The following is a 17,070-nucleotide window of genomic DNA, read 5'->3' as shown; positions in this document are numbered from 1 at the left end:
ACCAATATGTACAGATATTAAACCTCAGCCTTGGAAATATGTATATGTTTTACTGACTCATGACATATATGAAGAAGCTAGCAGTATCTTTTCTTGTACCAGCTCACCACTTACTACTGAATGTTTATAGTAGTAGTTTTAACTGCTGAAACGTATGGTCTCCTTCGTCTGATTCAGAATATTTCAGTATTTTATTTTCCTTCAAAAAGGCATACATACAATTATATGACTAACTTTTAAAGTAGAGAGCTCTGCCAATCATCTTCAAAGCTAGTAATCTCGTGCTGCAGTGTATGGTCATATTATTTCCACATGTCTCAAGACAGTTTGCCTCATACATTTTTATAAGATTAGCTGTGTTCTATATTTCTCAAATTACTAACAAATCCCAATTTTGAAAGTATATTCCATTTTGCTACACAAATGAATAGTGAGCCTCTTCCAAGTTATCACATGGGCAATAACTGGAATGTATGTCATCTCCATCTTACATGGGAACACCCATAAATAACACAGAAGTAAGACTGTTATTTAGTTGCAAATGAAGGGGGCGAGATTTGATAAAACAAAGTTTTGTATTTCAGAATAACTAAATTATTGTTTGACTATATTAATGACATTATCTGTTCACATTACAATGGCACAAACTCAGTTTTAACAATCTCTGGTACAAGAAAGTGGTATCTTGCCCTAACCTAATTTTGTTACCACTAAAAACACTCTGCTGGGCACATGTTTAATGATTTTCATACATAAATTTAATCGGTATATGCTGTGCATGGCCTGTATAAGGGATAGGGAAGCACTGATACCCAGCAGCATGCCAGAAGTCTGCACATCTGCAGACACAACTTACGGATTTTATCTTTAAAAATAGAAGAGCCATAAGTGCCTACTGCACAGCCCTCTGAGAAAGGCTGTATAACATAAAGAAATTTTCAGTCCAGTGAGCTGTATCCATGAGCCATGATTTGATCTTCAGTAAATGATCTATTCTTCCAAACAGTGTACATGTAGTGTCTCATATTTGAGACAGTTGTTTGATGAAACAAAAGCTGTATGGATAAAAGTAGAAGATTTCTATTATGTGGAATGAATGGAAATGCACAGACCTTGACCTTTTCAAAGTGTTTAGTAATATGATGACAGTGCAGTGAATACTACTGCAGCTGATTTGACATAAATAAGTTACTGGTATTCACATACGGGGCAGTCAGGTGTCAGGAATTTACAGTGCTCAAAGTTAGTACTCTTTTGATGGTGATTGGCAATGTTCACTACCTTTTCTTTTTTCCTTTTTTCTTTATAAATTATCAGAAAATTTTGCTTGATAAATATTTTTACAATCTATAAAATGATGAAACTTGTTATAATATATTCTTATTTAATTGCATTAAATTTTTCTCTTTGCTAAGGTTCACATAACCAAAGAGTATCTGCAGCTTGAGCCCATTGGTTTGGTATTTGTGTTCTTCTTTGCTTTGATTTTGGTGATACAATTTGTGGCTATGTTATTTCACCGATTTGGAACACTGTCACATATACTTGCATCCACAGAACTTAGGTGGTGCTTTAACAGAAAGGTAAGAATTTATAGACAATAAACAAAGTGTAAAATAAAACACTTGATATGCTAATTGGAATTTTCTCCTTCAAGCAGTATGTTAATTAGTACATCATTGCCTGGAACATGTATTTTACTGTCTTATTTTCTTATCGCTGCTAAATAGCATTATATGCTAGACAATTATTAGATCCTAAAGGAAGCTGCCATTGACAAAGAACTGTAGTATAATTATGAAAGCCATTATTTCCTTTAAATTTTACTGATCTTTATTTGTTGAATAATTTTTTCCACAGAAGGAAGATCTGTCACAGGACTCTATAATAGACAAAAACTTCATGGAAATAGCAAAGAATATGCAGAGATTACGTGACTTGGATGGTGATTATGAGAATGACTCAGGTGCTCAGAAACCTGAACACAGGCGGACTATCCATAACTTGGAAAGGCAGAGAAAGAAGACAAGGACTATTGGAACACTTGATGTTGCTTTCAAACAGCGCTTTTTCAATATGACAGCTGATGGGAATGTTCCAGGTATGTTAAAACAGCACCTGGTGATGAGGTATGGTGTGATGATTACACTGACAGTTTTTCACCAATCATTATTTCTTACCTAACATTATGGGATTTAACATTTTTCTGAAACTTTTCTGGCTAAATAACATAAATTTAAAGGTTGCAGATTCAACTAAATAGCCAGTGATTACAGGTACAAACAATTTTAATTGAAACAATCACATAGAAAATGTTGTAGAGAAGACCAAAGACAGAATTTTATTGGCAGAACACTTAGAAGCTGCAACAAATCCATTAAAGAGACTGCCATTACAATGCTTGCTTATCTTCTTGAGTATTTCATAGCATGGGACTCTTACCACATGAACATCAAAAAAGTTCAAGGAAGGGCATCTCATTATGTATTATTGTGAAATATGGCAGAGTGTATCACGCATATGATATGTGAGTTGGGGTAGCACCCATTAAAACAAAGCCATTTTTCAATGCAGAGAAATCTTTTCACAAAATCACACACACAGGGAGACATGATCTTCATAGTAAAACAGTAGAAATCAGAAATATATGGTTGTTAATTTTTACTATGCATTATTCAACAGTAGAATGATCAAAAAATAGTTTGAAAGTGGTTCAATGAACCATTTGTCATGCACTTACATGTGAATAGCAGATGTTGATGTAAATAAGAGGAAGCTAGAACCCTGTGCAATCTGCTACAGTTGGAAAGAATAAACAATACTATTTTTCCCACCAAAGTACTTCTGAACAACAGTAAAAAACTAAGTCCACACCCTGGTCAACAACTTTTTGTAGCATGGCCATGTATTGAATTCCTATCATTTACACGATACAGGAGATATTCCAGAGAGTATGCATTAAATAGGGAAAGCTAATGATGAGTCTTCCAGAAAAATATATACACACTTTAAGGAATGAAAAGTATTATTTATGTGTTTATTTTACATTTAATAATTGATCACACATGTTGTACAACCTTCTGTTTAGCACATGGTTCCTTTAAATGTACAAAATGTTGACCGTTAGTGGCTATACACATAACAGAATGACCAGCAGTTGCTGCAACTATATCAGTCAACGTTACGGTGGAGATCGTTGCAAATGTCGCTGTAATCTCATTGCGAAGTTCCTCCAGCGTGCGTGGCTTATGTCAATAGACATCATCTTTCACAGTTTGCCACAAGTGAAAGTCCATAGGTGTTAGATCTGGTGACCAAGGAGGGAACTCAATGGGCCCTCTTCATCCAGTCTAATGCCACAGAAAATAGTCAGCCAGGAAAACTCGTATGGCTAGGTGGTAGTGTAGTGGTGCCCCATCCTGTTGGTAGAAGACCTCTTCATCAGCTCCATAAAGCACACATATACCTGGCAAAATTGATGTGCGTTACATTTCCAGGTACACTTCTCCAGTGACAGTAGCATCAAAGAAAAAGGGTCCTACTGAGCCCCTAGATGATAGTCCACACCACACATGAGCCCCTGATAGATTGACCGCTTTATCCACATACATATACGGATTTTCTGGTGCCCAGTACACACTGTTATGCTGATTCATGATTCCATTAAATTTAAATTGTGCCTCATCACTCCACACTACCTTTGTCACAAATTGTTTATCATCAGTTTTGCTGATACCATTGGCAAAATTGTATTCACTTGCAGTAATCATGGAATGTAAACTTTCCACTTGGCAGATTTCAGAATTCTTCATACACTTGTGCTGTTAACCTCCTCTTCACATGAAAATTGTGTAGCAGACTTCTGTGGAAAATTAACAAATGTTTCCAACATGAGAGCCAACAAAGCTGGACTTGTAGCTGTATGCTGTCTTCCTGATTTTCCTTTGTGAATACCACAAATCGTTCCATGCAATTGAAACTTGTCAATGATGCATTTAATTGTTAGGTGGGTTGGCAGCTCTGTTTCAAACTCCTGCTTCCCCTGATGTTACACTTCAATTATCAAACTTGAAAAACCACTTCACAATAGATTTTCATTGCTCGAATGTCTAGTGAGCTCCATCCATCTTGTTTTCTCAATACCAAGATGAAAGTACTAACATCTGTCCAGCACACTTGAAACTCAAACTGAACGACAATATCAGACTTGATAGAGCCTGACTAAGTGTGTACACATTTCTGGTGGACTCTGTATAATATGATAAAAGCTGGCAGCCAGTTGTACATAAAAACCAGTGAACAGCCTCAGTAAAGCTTCGCAGTATTCATCTAGTCTCGTCTATGACTTGGAGCTGATCTCTGTTCACTGAAATAACACTAAATAAATACCTACAGAATCTTTATATGCCATGCCTATTGGCTGAAGCTATATTTTATGAGAACAGTCTCTATGAAACACATTTTACCCCTTTTCAACTGAATGTCAATTTTACTTTGTGCTGCATCACAAAAATGTAATAATTGTATATAACCATAATGGTACTACCTCACCAATCATGAAATCTTTTGTTCCTATTCACACAAAACTGCCTTGTGCACAACAACAGTGAAATAACATGCCATTCATTATTTAAGATGGAAATTACTTGTAGGTTAGCCATGATGAAAGTCCTGTAGACATTATGTAACTGTTGACAAATCACCTGAAAGTGTATCTCACTCAACTTTGCAAGTTGCTTCAACACTATCTTTATCTCATAAAACTCATAATGATCCCCTGTAATTTTTCTAATGTTTATTTCCTCTATTAGTTTTATTAAGCCAGGTTAGTGTAATGAGTTTACTTGTTCTGTATACAGTAATAAATGACAAAAGCGTGTGTCTTTACAGACACAGATCATATAACCTCCCTCACAGTTTCACAGGAAAATATTTTTGATATCAACACCTACTCATATCCAGAAACCTATCCTCCTCAACAAGAATGAGAAAACATCAAGGATGTGGAACTGTATCTCTCCTTTATTTCAAGTCAAAATTTCTTTTATGAAGAATGAGGTGCTGGCTCATTGCCCAACCTCAGCATGGTTGATCAGGGTTTTTCTAGCAGAGTTTACTTCAATACATAACATGTTATAGATTTAAGCAAGAGCTTCACCTTTCATTAGCTTCTATAAGTTATAAAGACAAAAGCATATAGAGCATCCATATTCTCACTGGTCAAATTTGGATGTTTTTCTCAGACACCAGTAATCAAAATAGCCTCTTATTCATGGACATTCAACTCGTGACAAGTGAAGAAGCTTTATAATATGAAAAATAATGAAGGAATATTCAAAATAGGGTGTAGTTACAAATAGAAAAGAAGGAATATTTAAAAGTTGGTGGAAATGCTGTAGATCTAGAACTAAATAACACTTCTATCAAAGGGTATAATGACAAAGGCAAAAACACGTAGTGAGAATGCAAGATGAATATTGCCAAAAAGAGGTGTAGTATCTATTTCAACACAAAGAAGGAAAAGAAGATTATCACTGACATAATGGGGAAAAAGAACAGTGCCTGAAAGGAAGAAAGGAGGTTGAAAGATGACAGTTGGGAGGACTGGGAGAGCTAAAGACTGAAAACCGTTAAGTGACAAGCACTGTGTGGCCTCTACCCATCATGGAAGTAATCTACGGTATGTAAGATAATTTGAAGACCCATGAACATACAGTTCTATATGCCTTACAGCACCTACCAAAGTCCTATGAAAAGGATTGATTGTTACTCACTGTAAAGATAACACCTTGAGTAGCAGACAGGCACAATGAAAAAACTGTTACACATGAGCTTTCAGCCAAAGCCTTCTTCGAAAAGAAAACAAAACTACACACATTTGCACAAGCAAGCACCAACTACTGCACACATGATCAGTATTTCTGGCCACTGCAGCCAGAATGTAACAAGGTAATTCACACATTTAGAGGATAATTCATGCATTTGTTCGTTAAAATAGCAGGGCAATGAGGAATCGTCAAATAACCATGAAACAATGTGCTATCTGGAAAAAATTCTTGCTATTTGTAGTTGCTACATTAGATACCACATGAACACTGTCCCAATGTTAGCACAAAAATTAGTATTTTGTTAATAAAGCATTAGCTGCAATAAATATGTCTGTCAGATTAAGGAAGTTAGAGGAAGGTAATAACATTAGGCTTTAACACCTTGTGGACATCAAGGTCATTAGAGATGGAGCACAAGCTCAGATTGGGAGAAGGATGGAGAAGAGAACTGGTCATGCTCTTTTCCAAGGAACCATCCTGGTATTTGCCTTAAGTGATTTTGTGAAACTATGGAAAACCTAAATAAGGACACTGAACAAGGATTTGAACCCATATACTCTCAAATACAACTAAGATATGAAATTCAAAAGGTATTCTGGAAGATACTATCATATGCATGAAAGTGTGTCAGCAATCCATTGACACACATTACTGCAGAAGATTTACAAGCTGTAGAAACTTGAATGAACAATGATCATCTAGTGTCTCCATCAAAGAACATTTAGTTGCATTCCCCTTTACAGGCAGCTCATGTGGATGGTATTATCAGTAACCATAATAATAACAAGAATAATATTACTACAAGCCTTATGGAATAAAAAAACTGCAATGCTGCTCCTTGCTGATTATTAGGAAACTTTCTGGATGTAAATCTACAGCAGTTCAACATGGCACATTGTTTCTTACCCAATGTATTTGTTATCAGCTCCACTGGTTGCATGCTTTCACTTCTGTAACATCCAGGAGTGTCTGAAACATACACAGAACCAAAACACGTACCATCATTCTATCATACTTAAATATTAATATCAAGGCAAATTTGATTATATTCTTCTATGATGTCATAAATTCTGGTCACTGTGGTAAATTTAGCATGACCAATTTTGTATCCTCACATAATATAACAGATATATGCTACAAATCCAGCATATTCTACTAGAAATTCTGAGTAGCAGTTACTTCCCTTTTGCAAAATAGATGTTCAGCTGATTATATGTGACATACCCCCCTACGTTAAACTGTGACTTTAAGATGCACATCTACCTCTTGTAGGCAGTGTTTCATTATTTAACGCACAAAAAAGGAGAAAGAAGTAAGATCAGGGAACAGTAAGATAACAGTTTGGGACAAGCTATGAAACATTCTCAGATAAAGCAGTATGGCATTGTCTAATAAAAAGGTAGTTTGCAGCATTGAGTCCTAGTTTGCCACACATACAATTAATAGGAATTTCTTTCAGAGAATATGAAAGTGGTAGTAATTTTTTCTTGCAACATAAATTTTAAATATTTTCTTTTTCTTGTCATTCTGCATTCAGAAACTTCCTTCCTTTTTCCTGTACAATCTCCATGCACTGTGAATGACTAAATACATGAAGGAATACAATACTTACATTGCATTATGACGTAATCATCTTTTTCACCAATAAACTATTTCAAAGTACACACCTCTGAAGAAATATTTTTAGTTCAATGGCATTTCTGCTACTATCTTCTTGAGTTTCCCAACCACTTCATTTTTCTGTGCCTCTTACAATTCACATTTTTCGATATCTTTTATGGAACATAGGCAACTTAAAGTACTGACAAGATAATGACATAAATGAAAAAAAATCATTCTTGAAATGCTGAATTATTTACATTCTTACAGGTACTCCCGTTCTTGGAAGGAAGCTAACAATGAGGAAAGAAACTATTAAAGCTTTGGAGGTCCGGCGAAATTCAGTAATGGCAGAGAGGCGGAAATCTCAAATGAAAACACTTGGTGCTAGTAACGAATATGGGCTCACTGGTAACAACAACATAGTACCACCACCTCGCAGCCACAGAGCTTCTTCTGCAAGCATGAGTGTGAAGGATATGTTTGAAGTCAATGGTGGTGGTCAAGTGAATCGTGCTTATGATGGCCTTTCAGAAGTGAACACAGACCCAAGGGTTAGTTCTGTTAGAATACAAAGCAATGGCAGGAATGGAGTAAGCTGGAGAGATTCAGAGGGTCAACGGATGTAAACAGCTGAGACATGCATATAAAAAATCTTGTGGTGAAGACTTCTGAATAAACAATCATTAGGTGGTCAAAACGCTTATTACATTAGAACGGAAGCTCATAATTTTAAGAGATTCTAAATGAGACTGAATGTTTCAATAAATATTGAAGTTCCATGTGAGAAACATGAGCCACTGTAATATTTTATTTATTAAAAAAATCTGATGCTGTAGTTAATTTAAACAATTACCCATATAATATCAGAAATTATGAAATTATTCCCTCACCAATGCAATAAAACTGAGAGATTATCCAGCAAATTAGACATATCTCAACAATTACACTGCCAGTAATGTATTTTTGTAGTTTCCTCATGATATGCTGATGATAGTAATCAAAGATAACAACACTGAATTATCATGATTAAAAAAAAGATTCATCACTGCCATATTTCATGTTAATGAAGCAGTTTCAGTCATATTTATTCCTCAAATATCTGCTCAGCTTATGTCAATGGCAGCAGCAAACAATGAATTGTTTCAAAGTAACAAAACTATTTTCCCTTAAGGTGTGTGTGTGTGTGTGTGTGTGTCTGTTTTGGAAGCTGAAGACATAATTAAAATGATGTTTCAGCCCATAGTGATTGTTTCACCAAGAATTGAATATCCTCTACATTTTGTACAATTTTTGATTAAGAATAAATAATGTTTCCTTAAGATGATGTTCTTATATGGTTGGCTTGCAATCTGTTATTCTACATATTGTTTGAATTCCTGAATTCAAAATATATTTATCCCTTCTACCATTTCAATGACCTTGAATTAATGATACACAATGCGGTTGTTGAGCATCAACAGATTCAACACTCATAATGCTAAATAAGTACTTGCCACTGGTCTAAACAATAAATACTGGTAATACAGAAGACTCTAAAAATGGTAGACTTTAAGATCTTAAAACATAGATAAAAATTTGCTAGACAGTACCAGACAGACAGTGCCTACATACTGCAAAGTACTGTTTTACTCCCATTTTTATGTTACTGCACAAACAACAATATGATAACTGGAGTCTGCAAGAATTCGAGCAATGGTGGGGTTGTTTTTAAAAGAATAGCACTCCTCTGAAAATGGACCAGCCAATTTCATTAATACATCATAGACACAGTTTTGCAGTTTGTCAGTATGACCCTGTAGATTGCAATGGGGTACCTGGGTAAAAAAGTAAACTAGCATAAATTTTTCAAACTTTTAGGTAGGCACACTGAGTAGAAAGCATTTTTTATACACCACCTGCTTCATTAGTATTTTGACCATTCTGATGAACTGTTAAAATTTTTGAAACTTCCTGGCAGATTAAAACTGTGTGCCAGACCGAGACTCAAACTCAGGACCTTTGCCTTTCGTGGGCAAGTGCTCTACCATCTGAGCTACCCAAGCATGACTCACGCCCCGTCCTCACAGCTTTACTTCTGCCAGTATCAGTTAAAAATTTTGTTCACTTAACATATTTTTGTTCAATAATAAACTTAAGAAATAATATAATACATGTAATTCTGTATTTATACACAAGACACTCATTAGATAAAATTCTATACAAAACAGAATATGTACTGTAGACTTTTAACCTCAAATCCTAACACTTACCTGGAAGGGAGTTTAGTACAGATCCATGAATGACTTATAAGTTCATGGCGACTTCCATCGGTAATGCTGGAATTCAATATGGCACTGCCCCACCCTTAACCTTGATGACAGCTTCCACTCTTGCAGGCATACGTTCAATCAGGTGCTGAAAGGTTTCATTGGGAATGGCAGTCCTTTCTTCACAGAGTGCTGCACTGAGGAGAGGTATAGATGTCAGTCGGTGATGCCTGGCATGAAGTCGGTGTTCCAAAACACCCCAAAGGTGTTCTATATGATTCAGGTCAGGACTCTGTGCAGGCCAGTCCATTACAGGGATGTTATGGTCATGTAACCACTTCCGTCGCAGACCTTGCATTATGACCGTGTTGAAAGATGCAATTGCCATCCCCGAATTGCTCTTCAACAGTGGGAAGCAAGAAGGTGCTTAAAACATCAATCTAGGCCGGTGCTGTGATAGTGCCATGCAAAACAACAAGAGGTACAAGCCCCCTACATGAAAAACACGACCACACCATAACACCACCGCCTCTGAATTTTACTGTAGGCACTACACACGCTGGCAGCTGACATTCACTGGGCATTCGCCATACCCACAACCTCCCATCAGATTGCCACATTGTGTACCATGATTAGTCACTCCACACAATGTCACAATGTTTTTACACTGTTCAATCATCCAATATTTATGCTCCTTACACCAATCGAGGTGTCGTTTGTCATTTACTGGTGTGATGTGTGGCTTGTAAGCAGCTGCTCAACCATGAAATCCAAGTTTTCTCACCTCCCGCCTAACAGTCATAGTACTAGCAGTGGATCCTGACACAGTTTGGAATTCCTGTGTGATGGTCTGGATAGATATCTGCCTATTACACATTACGACCCTCTTCAACTGTTGGCAGTCTCTGTCAGTCAACAGATGAGGTCGGCCTGTACACTTTTGTGCTGTGCATGTCCCTTCACCTTTCCACTGCACTATCACATCGGAAGCAGAGGACCTAGGGATGTTTAGGAGTGTGGAAATCTTGTGTACAGATGTATGACACAAGTGACACCCAATCTCCCCTGACAACATTCGAAGTCCGTGAGTTTTGCGGAGTGCCCCGTACTGCTCTCTCACAATGTCTAATGACTACTGAGGTTGCTGATATGGAGTACCTGGCAAAAGGTGGCCACATAATGCACCTAATATGAAAAACATATGTTTTTGGGGGTGTCTGAATACTTAAGATCTCATAGTATATGTACTGTAGACTTTTAACCTCAAATCCTAACACTTACTAGGAAGGGACTTTAGTACATATCCATGAATGGTTTCATCATCTGTGACTGTAGATTATCAATAACTGAGCTTGACAATTTTGTAAATCAAATACTATATTTGGAACTTTCTTCTATTCCACTGATGTGTTTTTTAATAGATTGCATTGTGAATATGTATGAGTAATTAACAATGGTAACCATATAGTGATACAACTTGAAAATGTGATTATTTTAAAATCAAATTACACAACATATATTTGTTATATTCATCACAGATAAAGAATGAGGCAGCTAAGGCAGGTCACCAAAACTATATCAAGAATGAGTCAAAATAATGAGGTGCAGTTTCCACTAAGTTATAGCAGACAATGTGGCAAATACACAGTTAAATACAGTTCAGAACTGTTGTTCAGTGAACAGAATCTATGCTCAGTATCAGACATTCAGGACTTCCTTACAGATAGCATTAAAAATATTGTATATGTAAAGGAAGCTCCAAGAGTGTCAACCCAAGGAAGTGTTAGAGGGATATTATGATTTCTGGTTTATATTAATGATATAGTGGATAATGCTGGAGGCTCAGTGACAGTATTTGCAGATTATCCTTTTGTCTATAGGAAGGTTGCAAAGCCAGAAGACTACAGTGAAATACAAGATGAACTGCAGAGGTTTGAAGGTCATTTCAGTGACCGGTAGTTTATACTGAAGGCAAATAATTGTAACATTGTTATTGTTGTGGGCTACAATACTCCCCCCCCCCCCCAGTCCCCCGTATTCCATAATCAGTTCAGCGACTCCTTGATGCCTCTGTTTATCTCCTGTCTCCAAATCCCTTTACTCATTTTATGCCATAAATTTCTTTGTGTTCCAATTCAATGGAAAGTCCACGATGGAATAACAACATTATAATTACAACCTACAAACTGATCCCAACCTTAGGATTCTATTTGCTAGCAAAGGTTTCACCACTATGGTTATGAACCCCAGGGATTACCTGGTGGAGAGACTCTGCTAGCTGTCTGATATGTCCACCTGTGACCTCATTCCAAAAATCCAGCAGTATTTCCCATCCCTCCTCAAATTCTTGTGTCCATCCCACAACCTCTCCCCTCAATCTATCTCTGTCCTCACTCCCACTGCTCCCCACATTCCTACCTTCTATTTGCTTCCTACCCCCACTACTTTCCAAACTCCTACCTTCTATGTGCTTCCTAAAGCACATAACCCCAGACACCTATGATTCACCACTTTGGCCAGTTACTGAATCCCCACTAGGAGAATCTCTGCGATCATGGACAACACTTCCTTTACAATCCATCTTCCTTTATAAAAGTCACCAACCACTTCCTCTACCGACTCTCAGGAGTTCCTGTTACTTTGCCACATGGTGCTCTGCTTATCACTATTGATGCCACCTCCCTTTACACTAATATCTGTAATGCCCATGATGTAACCACTCTGAACACTACTTTTTCCAATGCACAACAGATTCCAAATGCACAAACTCCTTCCTGGTCACTATGACCAAATACACCCTCACCCACAGTTACATCGCATATAAACAAATCTGTGGTATGGCACCCACATGGCACCTACATGGCACCATCCTACTCCAACCTATTCATGGGCCATCTACAAGAATCCCTCCTAACCACCTCACCTGGTTCAGATTAACTGATGTGATGTTTGTGATCTATACTGAGGGTAAGGACACCCTATCCACATTCCTCCATAACCTCAACACCTTCTCCCCCATTTGCTTCACCTGGTCCACCTCAACTCAGTTCACTTTCTTTGATGTTGACCTCTATCTCAACAATGGCTACATCAGTACCTCTGTCCACATCAAACCTACCAACCAACAACACCTCCTTTCAAAAGCTGCCACTCACTCCATATCAACAAGTCACTTCAACACATCCTAGCCACCTGCGGTTGTCACATCTGTAGTTACGAGCACTCCATCTTCAAATATACCAAGGGTCTCATTGAGCCATTCACAGATCGAAATTACCCTCCCAACCTTGTTCAGAAACAGATCTCCTGAACCTTGTTCTCACCAGTAACCTACCACCTCCCATAGTTCCACAGTCCAACCCAAAGTAGCGCTCCCCTCGTGACTTACTACCACCCATGGCTCGAGCAAATGGATCTCATTCCTTGCCACAGTTTCGATTATCTCTCATCATGCCCTGAAATGAGGAATATCTTACCCACTATCCCCCCACCCTTCCCACTGTGGTATTCTGTAACCCACTGAATCTGTCGAACAGCCTTGTCCATCCCTGTTCTCAACCCCTTGCCTCACGGCTCATATCCCTGCAACGGACCTATGTGAGAGACCTGCCGATAGATCCTCCAACTATCATCTACTCTAGTTCTAGCTCAGGTATCCCCTATCCCCTCGAAGGCAGTGCTACTTGTGAAAGCAGACGTGTGATCTACAAACTAAACTGCAAGTACTTTCCCACTTTTTACGTGCGCTTGACAACCAACAAGTTGTCTGCCACATGAATGGCCGCCACTGAACTGTGGCCAAGAGATAGCTTGCAAGAGACAGCTGGACCACACAGTATCCTACATGATGTGCTCCAGTTCACAGTTGTGCAGGCATGAGCCTTCCCTACAACATATCCTTCATTCCCGTAACCCCATGGCTTAAATCTTCATTAGCCCCTGCCCTTCCCCTAACTATACCCTCCCCTGCTCCTACTCCAGCATTACACACTCCACCAATGCACCTACAGTCTTTTTCCGGTTTCTATGTCTGCTCCCCTCACACTCTCCCTCTATCACCCAGCTCCACTATCCAACTCTGCACCTGGCATCCTATCCTGTCCCCACCACATCTTGCATGCTCTCACAAGTAGTACAACATCTTCCCCCACTTTTACTCTGCTATCACTCCCACTCTCTACCCTAAGCCTCTTCCTTATGCCCACCACGCACTGCTGCACACATCAGATAAATGCGTAGTCCATGGTAAGGCCCATCAGCCAGAGAGAGTAGCCATGTTTTTCCGAATGTAAGTTCTGAAATCTGAAATGTTTAGCAGTCTTTTCATTGTGCCTGTCTGCAACTCAATACATCCTCTTTGTGGAGAGTGGTAGTCTATCCTTGGCATGGTACTGTTTTGTTCCTCAATTCATTTCACTACTCTTCACTAATTATTTTATCTACCTATTCAATCTTCAAATTTCTTCTGTAGTACAGCAATTCAAAACCTTCCTTTTCATTCTTGTCTGAACTTTTATCATCTGTTTCATTTCACTTTTGCACAGGGTTACACTCCAAACAAATATCCACAAAAAAAGACTTCCTAACACTTAAAGTTATATTTGATGTACACAAATGTCTCTTTGTCAGAAATGTTTTTCCTGCTATTGTCAGTTTGCATTTTATAACCACTCTATTTTGCAATCATAAATTATTTTGCTGCCCAAACAACAAAACTCATCTGCCAATTTTAGTGTCTTATTTCTTAATGTAATTCTTGTAGCATCACCTGATTTAATTTGACTATTTTACTATTATTGATGTTGATCTTATACACTCTTTTCAAGATAGTATCCACATCATTCAACTGCTCTCTCTAGACCTTTGCCATCTCTGAAAGAATTACAATGTTGTTGACAATCTCAAAATTTTTTGTATTGAAAAATGTCAGGGATAGTCCATAAGGCTGTCTCATTCCCTTCTCAACAAATTGTCCCCTTTCATCTTCTTTGAGACTTACACCTGTATGTACTGAATACAATTTGTAGATAATCTTATGCTCCCTGTGTTTTGTCCATGTTGCATTCATAATTTCAAACTGTATGACACTCATTGTAGGGTTACTTTACTTCAGCCTACTTTCTAAGGTACGTTATAGAGTCAGTATTGCTTCACACATTCCTACATCTCTCCAGAACCTAATCTATTCTTCTCCAACAGCACCTGCTGAAAGTTCTTCCATTCTTCTGTAGGTAGTTAGTACGAGTATTTTATGCCAGTTCTTTCATTCTTCTGAATGGAACTGGTGTCAGTATTCACAACCATGACTCATTAAATTGATCGTTCAGTAAAATTCATTCCTGTCAGCAACTGCCTTCTTTCAAATTGGAATTATTCTTGAAGTCTGAAGATATTTCCCCTACCCGTAAATCTTACACACCAGTTAGAACAGTCTTGTCACAGTTGGCTCTCCCCAGGGTCTCAATAAGTCTGAGGGACTATCATATACTGGGGGCTTATTTTGACTTAGATCTTTCTACACTCTGTCAAATTCTTCTTGCAAAATCATACCTTCCATCTCATTTTCATCTACTTCCTCTTCCCTTTACATAAAACACCGAGGTGACAAAAATACCTCCTAATGTCATGTCAGACCTCCTTTGGCTTGGCATAGTGCAGCAAATCAGTGTGGCATGGACTCAACAAATGACTGGAAGCCCCTGCATAAATATTGAGCCTCTATAGCCAACCATAATTGCGAAATTGTTGCCGGTGCATGGCTCTGTGCAGAAATTAACTCTTGATTATGTCCTGTAAATGTTCAGTGGGTGGTCAAATCATTCACACGAATTGTTCAGAATGTTCTTCAATATGTTTGTGAACAACTGTGACCCTGTGACATAGCACATTGCCATCCATAAAAATTCCATCATTGTTTGGGAACATGAAGTCCTCAAAAGGCTACAAATGGCCTCCAAGTAGTCGAATATAACCATTTCCAATCACTGATCACAGGACCCAGTCCATTCCACTGAAACACAGCCCACACCATTATGGAACCACCACCAGCTTGTACAGTGCCTTGTTGACAACTTGGGCCCATGGCTCCATGGGATCTGCACCACACTCAAACCCTATCATCAACTCTTAGCAACTGAAATTGGAACTCATCTGATGAGGCCATGGTTTTCCAGTCATCTAGGGTCCAATCGGTATGGTCACAAGTCTAGTAGAAGTGCAGGTGATGTCATGATGTTAGCAAAGGCACTAGCATTGGTCATCTACTGCCATGGCCCATTAACACAGAATTTTGCCACACTGTCCTAAGGAATATGTTCATTGTATCTCACACTTTAATTTCTTTGGTTATTTCATGTAGTGCTACTTGTCCATTAATGCTGACAGCTCTACAGATATGCCATGCTGTAGGTCATTAAGTGAAGGCTGTTGGCTTCTGCATTGTCCATGATGATAGTTAATGTCTGAAATTTGGTATTCTCAGCACACTCTTGGCACTGAGGATTTCAGAGTATTGAATTCACAAACAAATTTCAAATGGAATGTCCCATGCATTTAGCTCCAACTACCATTCTGTGTTTAAAGTCTCTTAACTACCACTGTGCAGCCATAATCATGTCAGAAACATTTTCACATGAATCACCTGAGTTCAAATGACAGCTCCACAAATGCAATTCTCTTTTATCCCTTGCGTATGTGACACTACTGCCATCTGTATATGTGCATAACACTATCCCACGACTTTTGTCACTAGTCAGTGTAATGTTTTCAAGTTCATTTCCTTTGTATGTATAGTGCTTCTTTATAGCCATCTCTTCTTACATCTTTCCCTTCATGCTTATTGCTGCTTGCCATCTTATGGCAATGTAATATAGTCAACAAAAAAGACAAGAAACTCCAGAACACAGTCTTTCTCACAACAATTCAAAAAGTGTAGTTGCGAAAACTGTACTCCAAAGGCCTCTTTAATTTTACTATAATTTCCCATAGTCAAGTATGCTTTTACAGCCTTGCATTTGTTTTCTAACTAGTCCCACTTTGTTAGACATTTTGAACTTTCCCTCAATCTCTCGTTTTTCAACATCTGTAGTCTTGTTCACTTGCTTCATTTAAAAATGTCTTCTGTGCAACCCAAGCATTTCTACCAGGCTTTGTCTTTTTGATCCTCTGCTGCTTTCACTATTTCACCTCTCAAAGCTACCTATTCATCTTTTTATTGTATTCCTTTCAGCCATTCCAGTCAATCATTGCCTAATTCTCCCTTTGAAGCTGCAACAACTTTTGTTCTTTTAATTTATCCAGGTCTCATCTGCTTTAATTTCCTCCCTTTTGTCAGTTTCTTTGATTTTAATTTGCAGTTCACTACTAACAAATTATGGATGAACTTCACATCCGGT

At 38.1% G+C, this 17,070-nt stretch overlaps 1 protein-coding gene across 2 annotated transcripts in view; it reads left to right on the top strand.

The window, feature by feature from the left end:
* LOC126190966 (chitin synthase chs-2) overlaps positions 1-8,749 on the top strand; it is a 336,208-nt gene extending 327,459 nt beyond the window's left edge. For both annotated transcript variants that reach the window (XM_049931630.1, XM_049931629.1), the window contains exons 21-23: positions 1,416-1,583; positions 1,861-2,101; positions 7,698-8,749. In XM_049931630.1, coding sequence (XP_049787587.1) covers positions 1,416-1,583; positions 1,861-2,101; positions 7,698-8,056 — 768 coding nt within the window. In that variant the 3' untranslated portion in view covers positions 8,057-8,749. The remainder of the gene's footprint in view (positions 1-1,415; positions 1,584-1,860; positions 2,102-7,697) is intronic.
* Positions 8,750-17,070: the final 8,321 nt, after the last annotated feature.

The sequence above is a fragment of the Schistocerca cancellata genome, chromosome 6 (genome assembly GCF_023864275.1).
Source record: "Schistocerca cancellata isolate TAMUIC-IGC-003103 chromosome 6, iqSchCanc2.1, whole genome shotgun sequence".
Lineage (NCBI taxonomy): Eukaryota > Metazoa > Arthropoda > Insecta > Orthoptera > Acrididae > Schistocerca > Schistocerca cancellata.
Note: the sequence above shows the minus strand (reverse complement) of the source record. Positions and strands in the feature narration are given on the sequence as shown.